Consider the following 21,036-nt stretch of genomic DNA (forward strand, 5'->3'; position numbering starts at 1 on the left):
GTATCAGGCCCCAAGGAAGGAATTCTAAAAAGGGGGTGGGGTGAGGGTGTGGGTGACAGTATACCAATATTTGTCATGCCTTTTCAAAATGGCAACAATACGACACTTTTAACTTCAAAATATAACTTCATTCCGTCAACCTGAGTGCAAACTACACCGGAGAAGTTAAAACAGGGAGGTGCTTTAACATCTAAACCAGCCAAGTAAAATTGGAAGAAGTTTAGCAAAAATAGATAGATGGGCAGGAGAGGGGGTTGAATTTATTTCCATGCTTTTGTTTGGTTTTTGTTTTAATGTGAGGTTTCAGTGACCCAGCTGTGCAGACACCTTTCATGCTCCGGATTTAAGAAAAAAGGTTTAATGAAGAATTCATTGCTCAGTTTAGACTTCCTTATTTCACTACGATATTGTGCAGGACAACTGGGTCCTTCACGATCGGAAAGTTCAGAGCTAACCTTTGTTTTAGACGTACCAACCTAGCTAAAGGAGTAACACTGGCCGCGAGAATCGCCTTCTGCATTCTTGTCTCAAAGTTTTATACCCTTATCGCGAGATATCTCTGTTCAAGGGAGATCTCTCCTTTCATGCTGGATCCTGCTATTGAGTAGGTAGGCAGCGGGCTCCCGGGGACGTGGGTGGGATTTTTCTGATTGCACCAGGAAGGAAAGGAAGCGTGTGATATTTCTTAACTCAATATTCACTAGAATGCCCCCCTTTGAACCCCAAATTCCCTTCCCCTGTTATAGGAAAACGAAGCACCCGCTTCACAGCGATAGCTCTTCTGAATGTCGAAAGGACTCGTACTTCTGGGGGAGACTAGGAAAGGATCCTTCCGGCTTGAGGTCCCTTGACCTCACTGAGCCTGATTGAGTGCCTTCTCAGACTCTCTATGCACTGGGGTTTTTGCATCTGTGTAGCTCCACTGCTGGCACAAGTCACGTTTTACATCAGTGCAGGATCTTTGCACTAGCAGTTTATTTTGATACAGCAACTTGGAAGTATTTCAGAGTAGCAGCCGTGTTAGTCTGTATTCGCAAAAAGAAAAGGAGGACTTGTGGCACCTTAGAGACTACCAAATTTATTAGAGCATAAGCTTTCCTGCATCCGATGAAGTGAGCTGTAGCTCAGGAAAGCTTATGCTCTAATAAATTTGTTAGTCTCTAAGGTGCCACAAATGCATCCGATGAAGTGAGCTGTAGCTCACGAAAGCTTATGCTCTAATAAATATGTTAGTCTCTAAGGTGCCACAAGTACTCCTTTTCTTTTTGCAACTTGGAAGTAGTTACACTGGGGTAAAACAAACAAACAAATCCTCAGTTAGGGCTGGGGGCAGATGGGTGCTGACGTTGAACTCACTGGGGCTACTCCTACACTTAGCATTAAGCAGGTATTTACATACTAGGTTTTGCCGGGCCACTTGCAGGAGGGAGCCCTTACAAGGGTGGGGGTTTTATTTTATATATTTATTTTTTTATTACTTCTGATTTACACCGCCTAGGTGGCCGCAGAGTCAGAATCGGGCCAGGCAGGACGAGTTCAGCTGGGGAAAGGTCGCCAGCCTCGGGAAAAGTGACAACGGGATGGGAACAGTTTACTCTTTATCCCTTCCTCTGCAACACCAATGGAACCCAGCCCGCTCTAAAAAGCTCTGGTTGCTCTTTTGATCTTTCCAGTCCCAGTTCCACACCGCAGTGACTTTTTAGTCACAGTGAACAGCGGGAGAGAGATGCCGGTGAATGGCTGGAACATGCGGCTACAGCAGATTTGAGGGGGTGTAAAGATCACAGCCCTTCCAACGTGTGCGGTACAACCTGCAGGCCTCCCGTGCTTCCCCCCTCCTCCCCCCCAACGCACCAAGCTCGTGTCATTTCATTAAATACAAGGCCAAAACATTTGCAAAATGACATTTTGACTGAAACAGAGAAATGGGGGTGGGAGGAGAAGGCAATGAGAATTTAAAGAGAGGAGCTTTGTCTATTACTTACAGCTGTTTTAAGCTGGGTGGTTGTCACACAAATACCTGTATATCGACTTTATCGGGGTGACGGCGACGCACAGATCACTCTGCACTGGAAGTGGATCGGGAACACACCTCGTTGTGTGTTACCCCCTTAACGCTACTCTGTATTTTCCTCTCTAATTGTGGAGAGCAATAATAGTCTAACACAGTGGTTCTTCACGCCGGGACCCGGAGATTGCCCCCTTCCCGACCCGTGGTTTAATGAGACCATGCATTTAGACTGTGTACTAAAACACGAAAAAGAAACAGAAGACACACTAGCTACTGCTCATATTTAGTAGAGATCCATTCGGAATCAACAAATACAATGCAGGGTCTTAAAATCGTCCTTCTTTAATGTTACAAAACCCCCTAAGACTACACATTTCTCTGCCCCTACTGTAGTTTTTAATATAACCAAATGTCCAGTCACAAGTAATATCAAATTATTAGCTCTTGAAACTAGAATCAAACCCTAATCTGCACAGGGATATAGAAGGGACACAAAAAAATACAAACAAAGCAACTTCAGGGGCGGGAGGCTACTGGGATCTAGGAAACACATTTCTTTAGTGCTTAACTCCATCTGGGATGTGAGCAGCTTGTGCCGGGAGGCTGTTCCTTCCTCTCAATTACATGCCCACTGCAGAGGAAAGATCTATGATCGGTGACTTATTTTCCTGGGGGGGATCTTTGTCGAAAGCTACCAGCCATGCTGGTAGGGTCCTCTGTTGTTCTGGGGAGGTGGATATCTGCGTGTCCCTTCAGATTGTCTGCCACGGTTTCCCCATGGACTGAATATGCTCCTTTGCTTTGAGCCGTAACGCAGCTATGCTGGTGTTCCTAGGATCCGTCTCTTCCAAAGTGAATTTGTCCACAAAATTGGTCCCGCACTGGTAGGGCGGAGGAGGCCCCATTGTCCCCAAGGGTTGCAAGGTGTGGCTGATGGGTGGCGGCGAATTCAGGAAAGGTGGAGGGGTATAGCTGCTGGGGAGGCTTTGCGGGGAAGCCACGAAGCCGGGCAGAGTCTGCAGGGGGGTGCTGTTAGCCATCGGTGGGGTGAGCCAAGACTCCAGCGGTAAATTGCTGCTGATTGTGCCCATGGCGGAGGGCTGGGGGGATCGGCTGAAGGAGAGTATAGGGGAGTCCTGCAACTTCATTGAAGTGACTTCCAGTTTCTCTTGCCTTCTCCATTTGGCTCTCCGGTTCTGGAACCACACCTAAAAACACAGTTTGGGGATTAGCACCGAAAAGGGGATTCTAATTTTCATCCTGTCAACTCCACTGCAAAAAGCAAATCATAAAATCATGGGGTAACAACAATCCGCCTACCCACTGTGCTTCTTTGCTTCTCGGAGAATGCCCCAGCTCCGCGGCTAGCTGAGACACCGGCCAACAAAAACGCTGGAATCTTGAACTAGTTCCAGCGCGGCCTGGGGGAAACAAGCGATTCCTTGGGTTGAAATCGTTTCTTTTAAACCGAAGTCTTTTCAAAATCGCTTGCGGGACATGGGTGGGATTGAATTTCATCCGAAAGCAAAAAAAGCGAGAAAAGATGCGGGTTATCCGCGATGCAAAGGAGGCAGGGTTGCATTTTATGCGGAGAGTCACCATATATTTTTTGGAGGGAAATCTGCTGGTTTCTGGGTTGGGGAGAAAATTTCTGAAGCCAGAAGAATAGATCTGAAGACTCCTTTAAGGAGACAGGCATGGCAGAAGAAAGCAAGACAAGGAAAGTGTCTGGGATAGAAAACACACGCACAAATCTATCATTTCGTCTCACTTTCTCTAGTTGTGGTGGAAAATTCTAGCTATTTCTGGAGTTCTCCCGGGATAACTTTCCTAGCCTTCGGTGTGGCTTTACTTTATGTGGAATACTATGGCCTTCATGCAGGAAATAGTCATCACCCATAGCTTTGCTCGATGCTTGGAGTTATCCCGAATAACTTCTCCAAGAGGCACTGGTAATGACGACACACAAATATTTCATGCACTGTCCGGACTGATGGGAAACAGCCCTGGTTTAAACGCAATGAGTTCGGGCCGGATCCAAAGCCCACTGAAGTTAATCGGAGCCTTTCACTGACTTCAGTGCGGTTTTGGATCAGTGCCACGAGACGCCCCGAAAGCAAAGCGGCGAGCTCTCATTGCGAGCCAGGCTCCGGAGATCCCGCAGCGAGGGTGTCAGCTAAAACCCGTTAAAGCGGGATCCCAGCTCCCCGGCCGAAATCAAGCTTGATCTTTTTTAAAAGAAAACGCTTCGAGGCAATTTAGAGGCACCCTCCCAAATCAAGTAATTCCCCATCCCCCCAAATCTGGTCTCATCACACCACGAGTCGTTGTGCGGAAATAAGCACCAATTTTCCTTGCGGGCAGCTTTCAAACCCCCACGCCGCTTGGAACCGCTCCCAGGTTGTTCGCAGATGACTAGTAAATATTGAAGGCTTTTCAAGCATTTTCATGACCCGGGGATGAAAGATAATGAGGCCAGGCTGAAAGCAAACCAGTTTGCAACCCGAAGGCCGCGCGGTGGGAACGAAGGTAAATTGCGGGCTGCGCCGCGAGCGGGGCAAAGGTAGGCAGCTCGCAGTCTCCCACGCGACAGGCGCGAGGAGTAAAAGCCCTTCCCCGCGCGCCTCCCGGGCGTGCGAGCTCAAGCGGCGCTCGGGAGCCTCTGCCCGGGCTCGCGGCTTAGCGCCCCCCCCCCCCCCCGGGGCCTGGCCGCGCGAGGCTCGCTTACCTGCACGCGCACTTCGGGCAGGTTGACCTTGAGGGCCAGCTCCTCGCGGCTGTACACGTCCGGGTAGTGCGACTTCTCGAAGGCCCGCTCCAGCTCGTGCAGCTGGTAGGTGGTGAAGGTGGTGCGGTTGCGCCGGTGCTTCTTCTTGGGCTGCTCCTCGTCCGCGAGCTGGGCGTCCGGCAGCGGCGGGCTGAGCCGCTCCGGCGGGGGCTGGAGGCAGCCGGGCTCTGGGGCAACCATGGGGGGGGGGGAAGGGAGAAGAGACCGTCAGGCGGCTCCCGGGCGGGGCAGAGCTCGCAGGCTGCCGCGCCGGGCCGCGGCCCGGGACGCACGTGCCCTGCTCCCCGGGGGAAAGAGGCCCGGCGCCCCCCCCCCCTCCCCGAAGGGGGCTGAGTCCGCCCTAGCCGGGTCCCCCCGCCCAGCCCCCGGCTCACCTTCGTACTCCTCGGCCCCGCTCTCCTGCTCCTCCGGCGGCTCCCCGGGCATTTTGGGGAAGCAGGGCCGCGGGCTCCGCTTGTCCGCCTCCTTCAGGGCCTGCGGGCTGCCCAGGGGCTGGAAGGCGCCTAGCAGCCCGTCGTCCTTGGGGAAGCCCAGGATGGCCTCGATGCTGTGCAGCCGGGACGGGGCGCCGCCGGGACTCCTGCCCAGGTGGGCCGAGAGAGAGAAGCTCCCGTCCGCCATGCTCGGAGGGGAACCGGGCAGGTGCATGGAGACCCGCTGCCCCGGCTCGTCCCTCCTTCTCGGCGCTCACCCGCTGCCCCTCCGAGCTGGGCTGGGCTGGGCTGACTCCAAGGCGAAGCCCCGCGGAGCTCCGGGGCGGGGGGGGGGGAAGCCGCCCCCCGATCCCCTGATGTCAGAGCCCGGGCAGGCTGCAGAGCAGCCCCTGCGCACGCTCTGAGTCCTTCAGCTGGGCTGGGTGTCAGAGCCCGTGGCCGCCTTCTAGGGGACCGGCTGCTGGTCCTTCAAGCGCCGCGGCTCGGGGCTCAGTGACCTCTCCTCGCCCAATGGCTCAGGCAGGGCTCGCCGGAGAGTTTTAAAGCGCCCTTCCGCGGGCAGCGGCCGGCTGCGGGCCCCTCTCCGCCACTGCCACGACTAGCGTCAGCCCGGCGGCTTTGTCTTCCTGCGGACGCTGTGTCCACCCGAGCGGCTGGGGCGATCGACTCCTACCCGCGCTGCCAGGGAGCCGGGGCCGCCCGACGCATCCAGGCCCGGCTTGGCGGGGCGAGAGCTTCCGAAGCTGGAATTAGCCCGAGGCTTGCCAGAGGAGGAACAATTGTTCCACAGCTGCTCCTGACTCTGAGAGCCTCTTGGCGCTGGGCCGGGTTTGCGTCGTCAGACCCGAAGGTGGGGGAAGGCCCCTTTGGGCAACCACTTGGTCTTTTAAAAAGTGGAGTCAATTGACCCAAGCCAATCACAAACCCCCGGGGAAAATGCAGCTACTGCCCTAATCAGAGGTAGTGACCGGGGCTGTGTTCCTCGAAATCTAACCTACCGTGTTGCTATCGTACTGCTTCAAACAACCTTAGCGGAATCCTGAGTCTGGGGAAAACGCTTTCAACGCTTTTTTTTTTTTTTTTTTTACTTTTTAAATCGCATTTATTCAAAAGAAATCAGGCCGCCTTGCTAGACGCTGATTTATGTTGCGCTCTGGGTTTCCCATTTCCCGTTTTAGTTTGCTCTGGGTTTGGATATTTCTAGTTTAATGGCCTCTGTAAAATGCTTAATGGCTCTCTGTTTTGTTGGGAGGGAAATGTCTTTTCCTAAATTCGTTATGCAATACGTAGGCTAATTGGTTTTCTATTCCGCTTTTAAGAAACAACCCGTTCTTGCTCTCAGTGTTAGTGCAGATTTGTGGATAGATTTCCAAAGGCGTGTGAAAAACGAAGCGAACGAAAATGAAAGGCAAACACGTATGAGAGACGCGTTTCTCCCAGTAAAACAGTGATGGTTACTCCGGAGAACGAAGTGTATTGAAAATCCAAACGTTACTGGCGTCAGAGATCAACTACCGCCTCAGACCCTGGAGAAAAGGGGTACGGACCCACCGCAGGCTTAACACAGCTTCTGATTTAAATGTTTCCTCTTCATTCCGGTTGTCACGAAAAGGGGCGCTGTTTCCAGACATCCTCCCCTCCTTCCTGTTCGTTTTACTCCTCCCGGGTTGTCCCACTAACGTCCAGTCTCATTGAAGCCAATGGGTCCATGGGAGTAAGTAAAACAAGCAGGGTCTGGCGTCATGCCTTGACCTCCGTGCAGGCTTGGGGAAGAGAAGGGAAGAGATGGCGCAGGCAGACTTTCGCCGCCGCCCCGCCCGAGGGGTGCCCTACAGGCTATATTCGGTGGTAGTGAGCAGAGATTATTTGCAGGAAGAACGGGGCGTCAATGATGGTGCTGTTCCGCAGCTGGAGACAGATCAGATCATTTTCCTTCACCAGGGGAGAGCTCTCCAGCAATTCTGCATTGGGTACCAGCTACACATTCAATAGACCAACTAACTTCTTCAGCAACAGTTAGGCGTGCTGGAGAGACACTCTTGGGTAGGTTCCAGGCAAAGCACTCAGAGCACAGCGACCCCTTTTCATCGCTCAGAGCTCGGGGATAGCAGGCAGAACCTACATAAAATTGACAAGGGGGTCACTTGAGCCTTTCACGAAGTCCGACAGGGTAGTTAAAATTCGACCGTGTGTCTCAGTTCCCCAGAAACCGTTAATTACATTAACCATAACAATAAAGAATCCATTAAAAGGCAGAGGTTTTCTCTGACGATCGGTTGACGTTTTGCTCTCCAAAATTTGGCCAATGTAATTTTTTTTTTTTTAAAAAAAAAAGCATCATTAGCTTTCAAATAGAAGCTGACTTCAACCGAAGAGGGGTTATGTGTTGGGATCACAGTTACTGATCTACCAGTATTTCTAAATCTAAAAACGGATCTTGGCATTATTCCTAAAACAAGCTGAGCATAAATAAGAGGAGTTAAAGCTGAGATTTTGCATTAGCCGACGTCTGGAAGGAGTGCCTGGCTCCTCGCGAGGCGATTAAACCCGACGCACTGAGGAAGTGATCAGATGCACCTAATGCCTAGAGATGGAAGGATTTTGTACTGGGTGATCAGACATGGGGCCACTGAGTGGACCTTCAGCTAAGAAGGGGGACTGAATAAATTGCAAATGAACTACCCACAGGACAGGGAAACCATTCATAGTACTTTGCTGTCTCGGATAGCGTCGGAGTTAACAGTTATACCAATGGTACGGCCAACGTGCGCCCATCACGTAGGACAGTCAGAGAGGAGTTTGTTCTGTTCAGTTTCTGCTCACCAGGAGGGAGAGGAAGTTAGCGAGCTAGTTACTTTTTCCTTGGCACTTGTCTCTCCCTCTACCTGAGGAAGTTTACATAAAATGAATGCTCAATATTAAACCGAACCGTGGCCTCCCCTCTGGATGGACAGAAAAGTCTAAACGGAGAGAGAAAAATACACAAGACAGTATCAGCCTGTGTCCTGTGGGCACGTTCAGATTCCGCGTTTGTTCCTCCAACAGAGACTGGCAGCGCTTTCCTGCGCTCCTGCCCACACGCTGCGAAGGGGCTTATGGTTTTGTTTGTTTCCCCAAAAATAATTCCGTGTAGAACTGCCCGGCTTTCCCGAATAGCGCCAGGTGAGGTTAGCCTGGAGTTACTGTGTATTGGAGGAAAGCAGGCAAAACCTTCAGCCGCCATTGGCAAGAGGGAAGAGACGGAGAAAGGACAAGAAAAGGTTAGGCTAGCTTTTGTGTGCAATATAAAAAGGCAGTCAATACCATTGTGGGGGCACTGGAGGATACTCAAAGCAATCAGCCGGGGGTCATTGTGATCGTTTAATCTACGTGTATTTCCCAAGAACTCTATTAGTGAAGATGAATGGACTGTGCAATGTCCCTAATTTGTTCTCATTTGGAGCTGGATGTTTAGGGCCTTCACACCCGCACACAAAATGTGCCCGTCCCTCCAGTAACACGGGGCACGGAATCCATCTGCACGATGCAGCAAAACGCACAAGAAGATGAAATTGCAAACTGCTGGTCAGCTCCCGAACAGGGAATAAGGGCACAAAGGAGACAGGGAAGCCGGGTAACGCACCTTCTGCAAAAGCCACAGACTGTGGTCCTGCGGATGGGCTGTTTTCCTGTCTCACCAGGCTGAAGCAAGAGGGTCCAGGTTCCCAAATCACAGCGGGCAGGGGTCCTCCACTGTGACCTAAAACAGCAGGATAATGTCCCAGCCAATACCCGAGGTTCTTTCCTCGCGGCTAAGGAGCCCCTATTTTAGTTTTTTCCTTAGAGTTTCATAATGTATTATGACAGGTTTCAGAGTAGCAGCCGTGTTAGTCTGTATTCGCAAAAAGAAAAGGAGTACTTGTGGCACCTTAGAGACTAACAAATTTGTTAGTCTCTAAGGTGCCACAAGTACTCCTTTTCTTTTTATAATCTATTATAAATGTCTGTATGACATCCTTTGATCACTCTCGTTACAGTGTGTATGGTAACACCCATTATTTCATGTTCTCTGTGTATGTAAATCTCCCACTGTATTTTCCACTGAATGCATCCGATGAAGTGAGCTGTAGCTCACGAAAGCTTATGCTCAAATAAATTTGTTAGTCTCTAAGGTGCCACAAGTACTCCTTTTCTTTATATGACATCCATTACCACACAGGCTTGGACTAACTAACCAGAACATGCTGCATAATGTGAGGGGGTCAGCTGCCAACTCCCCTCAGAGAGAACTAGTGATTACTGCACAGACAGTATAACAAGTTTGTCTTACTTTATCCCTCCCAGCCAAGTCTAACACTTTCAGAGTTTAGGTTAGCAAAAGGAGGAAGGGTAAGTGGTTGGACGTCTTCCACTGATACTAAGGCATTAGCCTCTAGGTAAATCCTCTGCTGAATCCACTGAATCCCATCTCACACTAGAGTGAAATCTGAGAAACTGATCCCACGATAGGCCGGGGCTTAGCAAAGACGATTTCGACTTGGAAATGACAAATGGGGGAATAGGGTAAGATCTGAAAATATCAGTCATCTGAATCAAGTAGCTGGGCTATTCCTTGCCTTCGTGGGATAGTCCCCGCCCCTCCCCGCTCCCGAGCCTCTTGCAAAGGTGCTTTGTATTATTACTATTATTGTTGTTATTATTATTGTTTTTACCTTTATGAAAAAAAGTGTGAGACAAAAATAGAGAATCTGTGAAGCGTTTATATACCAGCTTCTACACATGATGCAGATAGAAGAGACTAACTTATCTCTTGTCAATAATACTCAGCAATATGCACCAACTTCTCCCTTATAGGGCAGGATGAAAGCAGAATCACAGAACTGACCCACAGAATCCTGCTTCCCTTTCCCATCTCCTTTATTTGTCTAGATCAAATGATCATTGCCTTCACCCCTTCCCCACACACATTTAAAGGGTACATAAACAAATAGTTTTAAAAACGTTACAATACTGCCTAATACAACAGAGTGCGATCGCAGGTTTAAAATAGACAGCAGGTTTAAAACAAGCAAAAGGAAGTATTTCTTCACACAAAACACAGTTAACCTTTGCCAGCGGATGTTGTGAAAGCCAAGACTATAACAGGGTTCAAAAAAGAACTAGTTAAATTAATGGAGGATAGGTCCATTACCCAGGATGGACAGAGGTGGCGTCCCTGGCCTCTTTGCCAGGAGCTGGAAATGGGCAACAGAGGATGGATCACTTGATGATTGCCTGTTCTGTTCATTCCCTCTGGGGCACTTGGCACTGGCCACTGTGGGAAGACAGGATACTGGGCTAGATGGACCTTTGGTCTGACCCAGTATCCTTATCTTATGAAGGGTAAATATGGCTCTCTGGATGGACAGCAATGTCTAAACTAAGAGAGAAAATTACACAAGACAGTCTGTTGGAGGAACAAACAGGGAATACCAACATTCCCATGGGGCACAGGCTGATACTGTTATAAAAAGCTATAGGAACGTGTATTGTGTTTTTTTTCCTGTCTCTAGATAGTTCATATTATTTGCATATTAAAAAGCTCTGTTTGAAAACACAACTTGAACCTTGCTGGGGAACTGGCGTCCTTAGTTTATTACTTGTTGCTGGTTCCCTTGCAGCCCCGTGTACCGTTTATTGCTCGAAAGACGCATTTTCAGTTCCCATAGAATCATAGAATCATAGAATATCAGGGTTGGAAGGGACCCCAGAAGGTCATCTAGTCCAACCCCCTGCTCAAAGCAGGACCAAGTCCCAGTTAAATCATCCCAGCTAGGGCTTTGTCAAGCCTGACCTTAAAAACCTCTAAGGAAGGAGATTCTACCACCTCCCTAGGTAACGCATTCCAGTGTTTCACCACCCTCTTAGTGAAAAAGTTTTTCCTAATATCCAATCTAAACCTCCCCCATTGCAACTTGAGACCATTACTCCTCGTTCTGTCATCTGCTACCATTGAGAACAGTCTAGAGCCATCCTCTTTGAAACCCCCTTTCAGGTAGTTGAAAGCAGCTATCAAATCCCCCCTCATTCTTCTCTTCTGCAGACTAAACAATCCCAGCTCCCTCAGCGTCTCCTCATAAGTCATGTGCTCTAGACCCCTAATCATTTTCGTTGCCCTTCGTTGTACTCTTTCCAATTTATCCACATCCTTCCTGTAGTGTGGGGCCCAAAACTGGACACAGTACTCCAGATGAGGCCTCACCAGTGTCGAATAGAGGGGAACGATCACGTCCCTCGATCTGCTCGCTATGCCCCTACTTATACAACCCAAAATGCCATTGGCCTTCTTGGCAACAAGGGCACACTGCTGACTCATATCCAGCTTCTCGTCCACTGTCACCCCTAGGTCCTTTTCCGCAGAACTGCTGCCGAGCCATTCGGTCCCTAGTCTGTAGCGGTGCATTGGATTCTTCCATCCTAAGTGCAGGACCCTGCATTTATCCTTATTGAACCTCATTAGATTTCTTTTGGCCCAATCCTCCAATTTGTCTAGGTCCTTCTGTATCCTATCCCTCCCCTCCAGCGTATCTACCACTCCTCCCAGTTTAGTATCATCTGCAAATTTGCTGAGAGTGCAATCCACACCATCCTCCAGATCATTTATGAAGATATTGAACAAAACGGGCCCCAGGACCGACCCCTGGGGCACTCCACTTGACATCCTCTTGTCCATCCTCTTGGACAGTTGATTATAGTTGTTCAGCCCAGCGTAGATGAAACACACATGCATCATTAACAACGAACACTGAAGGGGCTAGCTATCCCCTGTAGGTTACTACACGTGGGAGTATGAAAGACTGAGATTAACTATCTGTCTGTTCAGAGTCCAGCACAAGTCAGTCCGATTTGGTTAAAGCGTCAAGGGGCTGCCCCAATACGAGCAGTGTTAAAGAATAAATAACGAGGTGTCACTTTTCTCTTAGGTGAATAAGCCAGGTGTGTGACCACTCTGAGACCTGGGCCCGTTGCACCAGTGATTTCTCCTGAGAGGGCGGAGCTGTGAGTTTCATGCCGCAAAGCTATATTAATGCAATCCTTCTTTACTTGTTTTCCAATTAGCCTAATTGAATTCAGATTGCTTAAAAGCGGGCACCAGAGACGTTTATCTTGAAGGGATGACGGCCCTGAGCTCTAGCGATCCTATTAGCGGTAAGAATGCAAATCCCAGGTGGAGTCCCTTCAGCAACATGTGACAGACCCCTGCTAATCTGCGGTCTCCCGGGCGAGTCCCCCCCACACGTAGGCGACCCCCAGCCGGCGGGAAATGGGGCGAGAACGTTGAGAGAAAGTATTTGGAGCAAGATCGTTTATTAATTATTAGTGGTGTTGCAATAGGAGCGCGAATCAAGCCGGGCTTATTCCTGGCTCTGCTCCAGGCTGGCTGAATGACCCAGGGCAAGTCAGTCGGGGAACGCTTTCAGAAGCGGCCATTGCTTTATAAGGGGTTGGGTGCTCAGCGTGACACAACCGCGGATCTGATTTTGAGCCACAACTCTGTGTGAACTCGATGGGACCTGCGAGGGGGGTCTCAAACTGGGCACCGCCTGTCAAGACGCTCACAACTAGTGTCTCTTTATGACGTTTTTTTGGACTTGCCGCCTCTCCGTTTTTCACACCTGTAAACGGGAGACGTGTGCCTACCTCCAGCCGTGCAGAGAGAGTGAATTCACGGTTGCGAAGCGGTGTAAATGCAAAGCTGTAGTGACACTACTGCTGTCCAGATGCACGAATAAATAAGCAGTGCAAGAATAATTTCGGCTGGGTTATCAAAGGACTCTCAATCCCTTAAACTCCTTGGAAAATCCCAAGCTTTATTTCTAAAAGGCCCACCGGTGCCACAAGATTCAGGGTGAGATGTAGCTAATGAAGATTACAGTTTAAAACTAGTTTCAGAGTAGCAGCCGTGTTAGTCTGTATTCGCAAAAAGAAAAGGAGGACTTGTGGCACCTTAGAGACTAACAAATTTATTAGAGCATAAGCTTTATGCATCCGATGAAGTGAGCTGTAGCTCACGAAAGCTTATGCTCAAATAAATTTGTTAGTCTCTAAGGTGCCACAAGTCCTCCTTTTCAGTTTAAGACTACAATGCCTTTAAAAGGGAACAACATGCCAATAATAAACAGGGAACAGACCAAAGCAAACCAAAACCTGCTACTAGAGGGGAAACCCTTGGGAGGCAGGGACTCTCTCATTTTGTGTCTTGCGCAGCACCAAGTAAATTGTGGAGTTTCACAACTAATACAAACACACACAATAAAACATTTCACTGGCGGGCTGCTATTCAGCCCCGTGTAGATGAAACACACATGCATCATTAACAACGCACGCTGAAGAGGTTAGATAGCCCCTGTAGGTTACTATACGTGACGTGGAAGTATGAAAGACTGAGCTTAACTATATGTTGTGTGTGCGTGTGCTACCTCGTGGAGGCTTCTAGGCACTTCCTCTATATAAACATGAAATAAGAGTAATGGTTTCTCTGAGAAATAACAGGGGCGAGGGGGAAGCAGAGGTGAGCGGCACCGGGATCAGCCTTAACTCCCCTTGAAAGAGGATGAGTTTCAGTGAGGACTCGGAGGAATGGAAGGAGTCCCACACGCCCAGGGCCACCTCCACAAAGCTCAGACACCTGCTGATACAAGGTGAACTGGCAGAAATGTACAGGGCTTGGTCTACCTTGCGGATTTTCTCCCACGTTTGCTCGAGCACCTGCGCAGCGCCATTCAGGGGAGCATCGGTGCAGATCAGTCTCAGCTGTGTTTAAACACCGTTATCCAGACAGGCTCAGAGCAGATCTACCCTGCCCCTTCCCTCACTGTTACCACTAATGGAGTGGTACCCGCTGGGGATTGTGCTACTGATTGATGCAGGTGGGATAGTTGAGCTCTTTTTATGTGTAAAATCAGTTCTGTTCGGAGCTCTGCCACTGGCATATTGAGAGACCTCAGCAAGTCACTTCACTTCCTTGCCTCAATTTCCCCACCAGAAAAACGGGGATATTACTGATGCTTCCCTCCTTTTTAAGGCACTTTGAAATCCACAGATGAAAAGTGCTATTTAAGAAGTAAGTGGCGTTATTAAGGATGTTGTCAGTTTTTACTGGTAATAAACTGCTAGATTCCCTGTGAGGCAATTTAAGACACGGATTCTTCAAAGATGTGCACCCATATTTAACGATCTCTTGTCAATGATCTCATTGAAGGCAATGGACCTAGTGCTCACAGTTACTGGAGCAAATGTCTTCCCATATTTGACTCGTACATTACAAAAACAACCAAAAAAACAAAACAAAAAAACCCTGTCAGTTACCCAGAAACTCCTCCCCGTCAATATTTGTCTAGGTTTGTAAATGCTGTTGAAGAAAATGGCAAGCTAATTTCTGAAAACGCGAGCCCTTTAACGAGCAGAGCATGAGGTCATCTTCTTTAAGTGACAGACCGTGGGTCAGATGACAGGAAGGATTTACTGTTCAATGCCCTTGTTTTTCAATCTCTTCTGGCTGCTGCTTTTAGATTTTTTGCTAACCTAAACGACTGGGAATCTCAACCTATTTCTCCGTAAAGTGCAATGTGTGTTTGCATTCCAGTCCACCAGTCCTCGGAGGTGTTTTTTGTATGCTGCACTATGCCGCTTTCAGCAAAGTGCTCTTCCCTATACAATTTTGAAATTTGTCTCAAATAATTGATTTGATTCGCAGAGGAGCTGAACACCTACAGATTCCAGTGAAAAAAATCAAGCCACTTACTTAGACGCCTAAACGTAGATCCAGGTACTCAATATTAGTCACCCAAGTTTAAAAATTCTAGTTGGTGTGTTTTTGTTTTAAATCCTTGGTTTAATGCATAAAAATAATCTGATCCCTTTCAAAAAGGCATTTTAGTTCACTTCACTCTTGTTAAGATCAGCCCTGGGACAGCACCCATTTGCTTTGAAGTTCTTATATAACTGTCCCCAACCCCCATATTTCTGCACAGATCACCCATACGTTAAAAAGAGACATTACTTTTTAGTAATGCGGGACAGCGTACAGCGAAAAATCTTTTCTGACAGTGACTTCTGTCATTACACTTCAAATCTATTCGCTTCATTCAACCCTTAATTTTTATGGAATCTCATTAATCACTTGTGTAGTGATTCTGATTGTACTTTCTCCTTTGACCCTTTAAACTGTGAAAATGCTGATCCTATATATACACTGACGAATTTAATTAGCTGCTTAAACCCACCAGATGCTTTCAATAAGATTTTCAAGATGTTCCTGTCACGTTTTAATTCAAAGGTCAAATGCTTTAGATGTGTTTACTGTGGTGGTTTTAGATAAGGTAATTTAATCTGCAAAGCTAGACAAAGGTTTGGAGATAGTATCGGATTGATGTAGGGAAAAAATACAAATGGAGGCATGGACTGATCACCAGAAGTTAAAAGATAAGTTGAAATTGGGCTTGTGACTTTTTTTCCCTTGGTGATATAGAAAAGCAGGCTGAAACTTTTTAGTTTAACACAAATCTGTTTTGTTGTGTTTTGTTTTTAACTTAAGTAAAAAACGTTCTGGAAAACACTGTGGGGACTGGTTACATGATGATATCACAAGAGACAAACTCAAGCAAGTGGGGGGTGGGGATTTTCAAGCAGAAAACACATTAAATTCTGATGTCTAGAGTACTCTTTGGAGAAAGGGGGTCTTTATTAAAGCTTAGCCTCACCCCTTCAGTTAAGATGTGAGTACTCACAATACACACCTTCAAGATGGCCCAGAAGCCTTTCAGAAAAAGAAGGGAAGACCAAACTTGACATTCCTGCTATTTTCTAAGGTGAAAAAACAAACACACACCCAAAACCAAATCTCCCCCCCCCCTTTTGGGAGGAAGGGCCCATGCTTGTATCTGGCTTAGAAAAGAACAAATCCAGTTATTGGCAATCCGTTGCAGTTCGAAACAATAATTGCCCAGAGATACAACACAATGGGTGTCACACTTACAGGGCTAGCTGTACCACTGCCCCACTCCGGTATCTCTGAATGCATCTTCCAGGTGCCAGACCTCATGTCTTCATCATTTCACAATTCCTCCACTCTTAGCCCCAGGCCCTGGTCTATAGTCCCCTGTGGATCCACCAGGCTTACGCACCAGATCTGACAGGGTGTGGCACCTGCAGTTCTTCCCTTCAGGAGCCTGTGTCTAGGAGTGACTACAGTGACAAGACATCCTTCTTAAACTAAAAATGTTGTTTGTTTTGCAGTAAGAACAAAGTATTTAGGGGAAAAAAGGTTTAAAAACCAAACAGTTGATACCATCCCCTTATGGTAACTTAGGCAGGCCTAACTTCTTCAGACATGCCAGCAAGTTCCTGTCTCTCAGTCTGGTTACCCAGAACAGCTCTTCAGTCCATTAAGAGACACACTCCTTTTAAACAGCCAGAGTTCTTTTTTTGTTCTGCATTCTTGAGCTTTGGCCCTTCTGGACAAACCCAGCCTGTAGGTTCAATAGGAGATGGAGCCAGGATCCTCCTCTGGCATTATCCCTCAACAACGCTCAAGTGGCTTATCTTGAGTCATTCTTTCCTTTCCTGACAGTCCCCTATTAAAATTAAGCCAATATATTCATACAGTGAACATCTCAATAACCAGGTCTACACACAGTATTCATAAATTAATACAGAGCAGCTCCAATTACATTGCAGTTGATTAAAAAACTTAGAAAATGTACCACATGGAACTACCTTATACTAGATGGTGAAGTTAGTTGCATGGATCTACAGATCTTTATCACTAACATCTATGATCCCATGGTCACAGGCACTGGGAGCACTTTTCTTTTTTTAATAAGGTGATTCTGAATTAAAACTAAATGGCTTGATTCAACACTCAGGAATCTGTTGGCCAATAGCTTTGGATACAGTGTAAATGTGGCAAAGAAGATGAAGCAAAAACCTAGGCTATCAGGTTTTTGTAAGAGTGAAAAAACTTTCTGGCCAAATAACTTAAACAGTCTTTAAAAAAAAAATATAAAAATAATTTGAGCCTTCATTTATACCCTGCCCAAACTCATGCATGTGCTTAGTTTTATTATTATTAGTAGCCCATTGACTTCAGTAAGAACACTTGTAGTGCAGCAAAGCACAAGTGAGAATTTGGGGACATAACCAGCTTTCACATCTTTGGTATCTGGGCTGTTATTCTCCTAGTTATTCAGTCTTCCAGAAAGTCTTCTAGGCCAGACAAGAATGGACTTTATAATTTAAAAAAAATAAGCAGATTTTATTTTGGAAAAACAAAATATCAAATCCAGCTTTTTTTTAAAATGGCATGAGTCCATTCCTCCCCCCAGCCCACTTAATATTACATAGGGAGCACAAAAAAGGCCCATATTGACATCTGTCAACATAGGCATGATCAGGGTCAAATTTGCATTACATATAGGGCTAATTTGGTGGAAACAGGTTGTGCCAAATCAAACTATGCCTTTTTACAGCCACACCCTTATATACGTCCACACCCTTATATACATCCACACACTTAAGTCCTAGTGTTCAAACACTCTGCTTTTCACACACACATATTGCACAACTTTGCCATTAAATGGACTAGCCCATTTGTAAGGAATTAAAAATAATTTGTTTAATCAAACCCCTTCAGGCATCTATCACTATAACAATAACTATAGTAGTGGAAGAGATATACTATTTACTATTCATTAACTAATTATAATTTGTTATAAATAGGGTAGCTAGCAATTTATGGAGAGCCCCATATACAGCTTAAAAGGAAGGACTCTACACCCATTCCTTCAACAAAGGAAGGTGTTATTTCATCTTAGCAATGTGAGTATAAATGTAGCGTTAATTTGTTATACTGCAATTTCTATACATGCTTGTTTTAGTTTTATCATAATAAAATTTTGAATTTCATCACTCATTGTGTCACTAAAGGTTCTTAGACTGAATTAAATAAATTACCTATAACCAAATCAAGGACCAAACCTTAGGCTTATATTATTTTTAAATCTTGCATCTAAAGATAATAATGAGAATATCCAAATCATTGTTTACAGTATGGGGAGCCTAGCACAATGGGGTCTTGAACACTGACTGAGGCCTCTGGGTGCTTGCACTTCTGCTCGACAATGTACAAAGCAGTATGGACTGATGCATGTTCATTTTCATCATCTGAATCAGATGCCACCAGCAGAAGGTTGATTTTCTTTTTTGGTGGTTTGGATTCTGTAGTTTCTGCATCAGAGTGTTTCTTTCTTAAGATTTCTGAAACCATGTTCCACACCTCATCCCTCTCAGAATTTGGAAGGCACTTCAGATTCTTAAACCTTGGGTCAGTGCTGTAGCTATCTTTAGAAATTTGATATTGGAACCTACTTTGTCAAATCTGCAGTGAAAGTGTTCTTAAAATCAAACAACATATGCTGGGTCATCATTTGAGACTAACAGAACACTAAAGATATGGCAGAATGAGAGTAAAACCATGGAGTAGGAGACATACAATTCTCCTCCAAGGAGATCAGTCACATTTAACCAATGCATTTTTTTAAAACAAGTATCATCAACAGATTCTCTGGAATGACAGGTTTCAGAGTAGCAGCCATGTTAGTCTGTATTCGCAAAAAAAAAAAAAGTGTACTTGTGTCACCTTAGAGACTAACAAATTTATTTGAGCATAAGCTTTCGTGAGCTACAGCTCACTTCATTGGATCTGTAGCTCACGAAAGCTTATGCTCAAATAAATTTGTTAGTCTCTAAGGTGACACAAGTCCTCCTTTTCTTTTCTCTGGAATGGTGGTTGAAGCATGAAGAGGCATATGAATGTTTAGCATATCTGGCACATAAATACTGTGCCTTACAATGCCAGTTACAAAAGTGCCATGCAAACACCTGTTCTCACTTTCAGGTGACATGGTAAATAAAAAGCAAACTGCGTTATCTCCCTTACATGTAAACAAACTTGTTTCTCTTAGTGATTGGGGACAAGAAGTAGGACTGACTAAAGTTGTAGGCTCTAACGTTTTACATTGTTATGGAGTGCAGTTATGTAACAAAAATCTACATTTGTAAGTTGCACTTTCATGATAAAGAGATTGCACTACAGTACTTGTATGAGGTGCATTGAAAATTTTTAGAGTGCAAATATTTAATCAAAAGTAATACAGTGAGCACTGTACACTTTGTATTCTGTGTTGTAATTGATACCAATATATTTGGAAATGTAGAAGAACGTCAAAAAATATTTAATAAATTTCAATTGTTGAACAGTGCGAGTAAAACTGCAATTAATTGAGATTATTTTCTGAGTTAATCACGTGAGTTAACTGCGATTAATTGACAACCCTAGAAAATACTCAAAACCAAAGAACGGTTCTGCTTCAAACCCTGCACAATGGAAACAGCTTTGAGATTTCCACATGATCTGGTTTGTCCATTTTTTTGATCAGCATTTTTCTATCTCTAGCACGTGCTTTCCATGCAACTTACCTTGCCATTTCCCAGGTTGGACCACTAGGTCAGGAATTGGCAGTTGGGAAGCGATTGGATGATGTATGCCTCTTCAAAGAGAAGGAACTGGTGGGAAGCTAGAGCAGATGGTAACAGGGCAGCACTTAAGAAGAAGGAAATAACTCATATGAGGGGTCAGATTGGATTGCTAGGTGGTGAGGGTGGGGCTGGGTCAGAGGCTGGGAGCGAGCCAGCTCCCTCGGTGGGCGGGAGAATCAGATGCAGGGAGGATTAGGGTGTTGGATAGTTTGAGAACTAAATTAGAATATTTATCCTCCATGTTTGAAAGGTGGAACATTACTAAGCACAGGTCTCAGCTGCAGCAGAAGTTGAGGATTCTAAGCCCCTCAAAGAACAAGGCCCATAGTTACTGGTATTGCAGCAAATTCAAAAGGCAAATGAAGTAGCTATTAGGAACTTAGCAATAGCTGACCAACAGCCATAGACATTAGCATCTTTCTTCAAGAAATTTAGAGAGGAAATGTCGAGCATACTGTAACGGGGTCAGCTCCCGCCTCTCACGAGCGCCCCCTCTGCTGGGGTGCGTCTGCGGTCTTTCAACCAGTCCCAGCCCTGCCATCAGGCTGTACCCCCAGGGCTTCCTCCCTGGAGGCAATGGTTTTTCTCTCTTAGCCTGTTTTGGCCCCAGTCTTCACCTGGGCCTCCTGACAGTTCAGTCCCTTTCTGGGGGTTTACTGATGCCCAATTGTGGGCCCTTCCCCAGTGTGGGGAGGAGGCCAGGCCCACCCATTATTCTGCTCCCAGCCTAGGAATTTTAAGAATAGCAGCCATGCACCACAGTGTCCCTTTAGTAAAACTATCTTCAGTTCCCTGGGCCACTTGCCTGCAGCCCCAGCCTTCACCAATACCTTACCATTAGCTCAGGGCTTTTCTAAGCTCAGGCCCAGTAGCCAGCCAGGAGCTCTTCCTTGCTCCTCTGGTCTCTACTAGCACTGAGCTGTCCATTGTATTGGTCTTCCCTTTGCCAGCCAGGAGCCCCTCTGCACTCTTCTAGCTCCAGCAAGGAATTGCCCATCTCCAGCTCTGTAGTTTCTTTTTATAGGGCCCTCCTGGGCCCTTATTGGCTGCTTCCCCTGCAGCCACTCTAGTCTGCTTGGAGGACCTCTCCACTGCTTCTTTCCTGGGATGAATATAGCAGGATCCTGAGGCCTCCAGCAAGAGGCCTCTGGGCCTAGTACACCCTGTCAAACAAAGCCAGAGGTTTTCCTTTCCTCTTTTCTACATGGCTGCTGGATTTTTAACTTCTACCTTGAGAGGCCCAAGGG

The 21,036-nt window shown here is 46.6% G+C and overlaps 1 protein-coding gene and 1 long non-coding RNA gene across 2 annotated transcripts; both read right to left on the reverse strand.

The window, feature by feature from the left end:
- Positions 1–2,282: 2,282 nt before the first annotated feature.
- RAX (retina and anterior neural fold homeobox) lies at positions 2,283–6,105 on the reverse strand. The gene is made up of 3 exons (XM_038402829.2): positions 5,174–6,105; positions 4,740–4,966; positions 2,283–3,219 (listed from the first exon to the last, which is right to left on the reverse strand). The coding sequence occupies exons 1-3, from the start codon at positions 5,445–5,447 to the stop codon at positions 2,764–2,766; spliced, it is 957 nt and encodes a 318-aa protein (XP_038258757.1). The 5' UTR covers positions 5,448–6,105; the 3' UTR covers positions 2,283–2,763.
- Positions 6,106–15,738: 9,633 nt separating this feature from the next.
- LOC119856053 lies at positions 15,739–20,790 on the reverse strand. Its single transcript, XR_005293133.2, has 3 exons — positions 20,625–20,790; positions 19,730–19,827; positions 15,739–16,827 (listed from the first exon to the last, which is right to left on the reverse strand). It is a non-coding gene; the product is annotated as an uncharacterized LOC119856053 (long non-coding RNA).
- Positions 20,791–21,036: the final 246 nt, after the last annotated feature.

Source organism: Dermochelys coriacea, chromosome 5 (genome assembly GCF_009764565.3).
Source record: "Dermochelys coriacea isolate rDerCor1 chromosome 5, rDerCor1.pri.v4, whole genome shotgun sequence".
Taxonomy (NCBI): Eukaryota; Metazoa; Chordata; order Testudines; family Dermochelyidae; genus Dermochelys; species Dermochelys coriacea.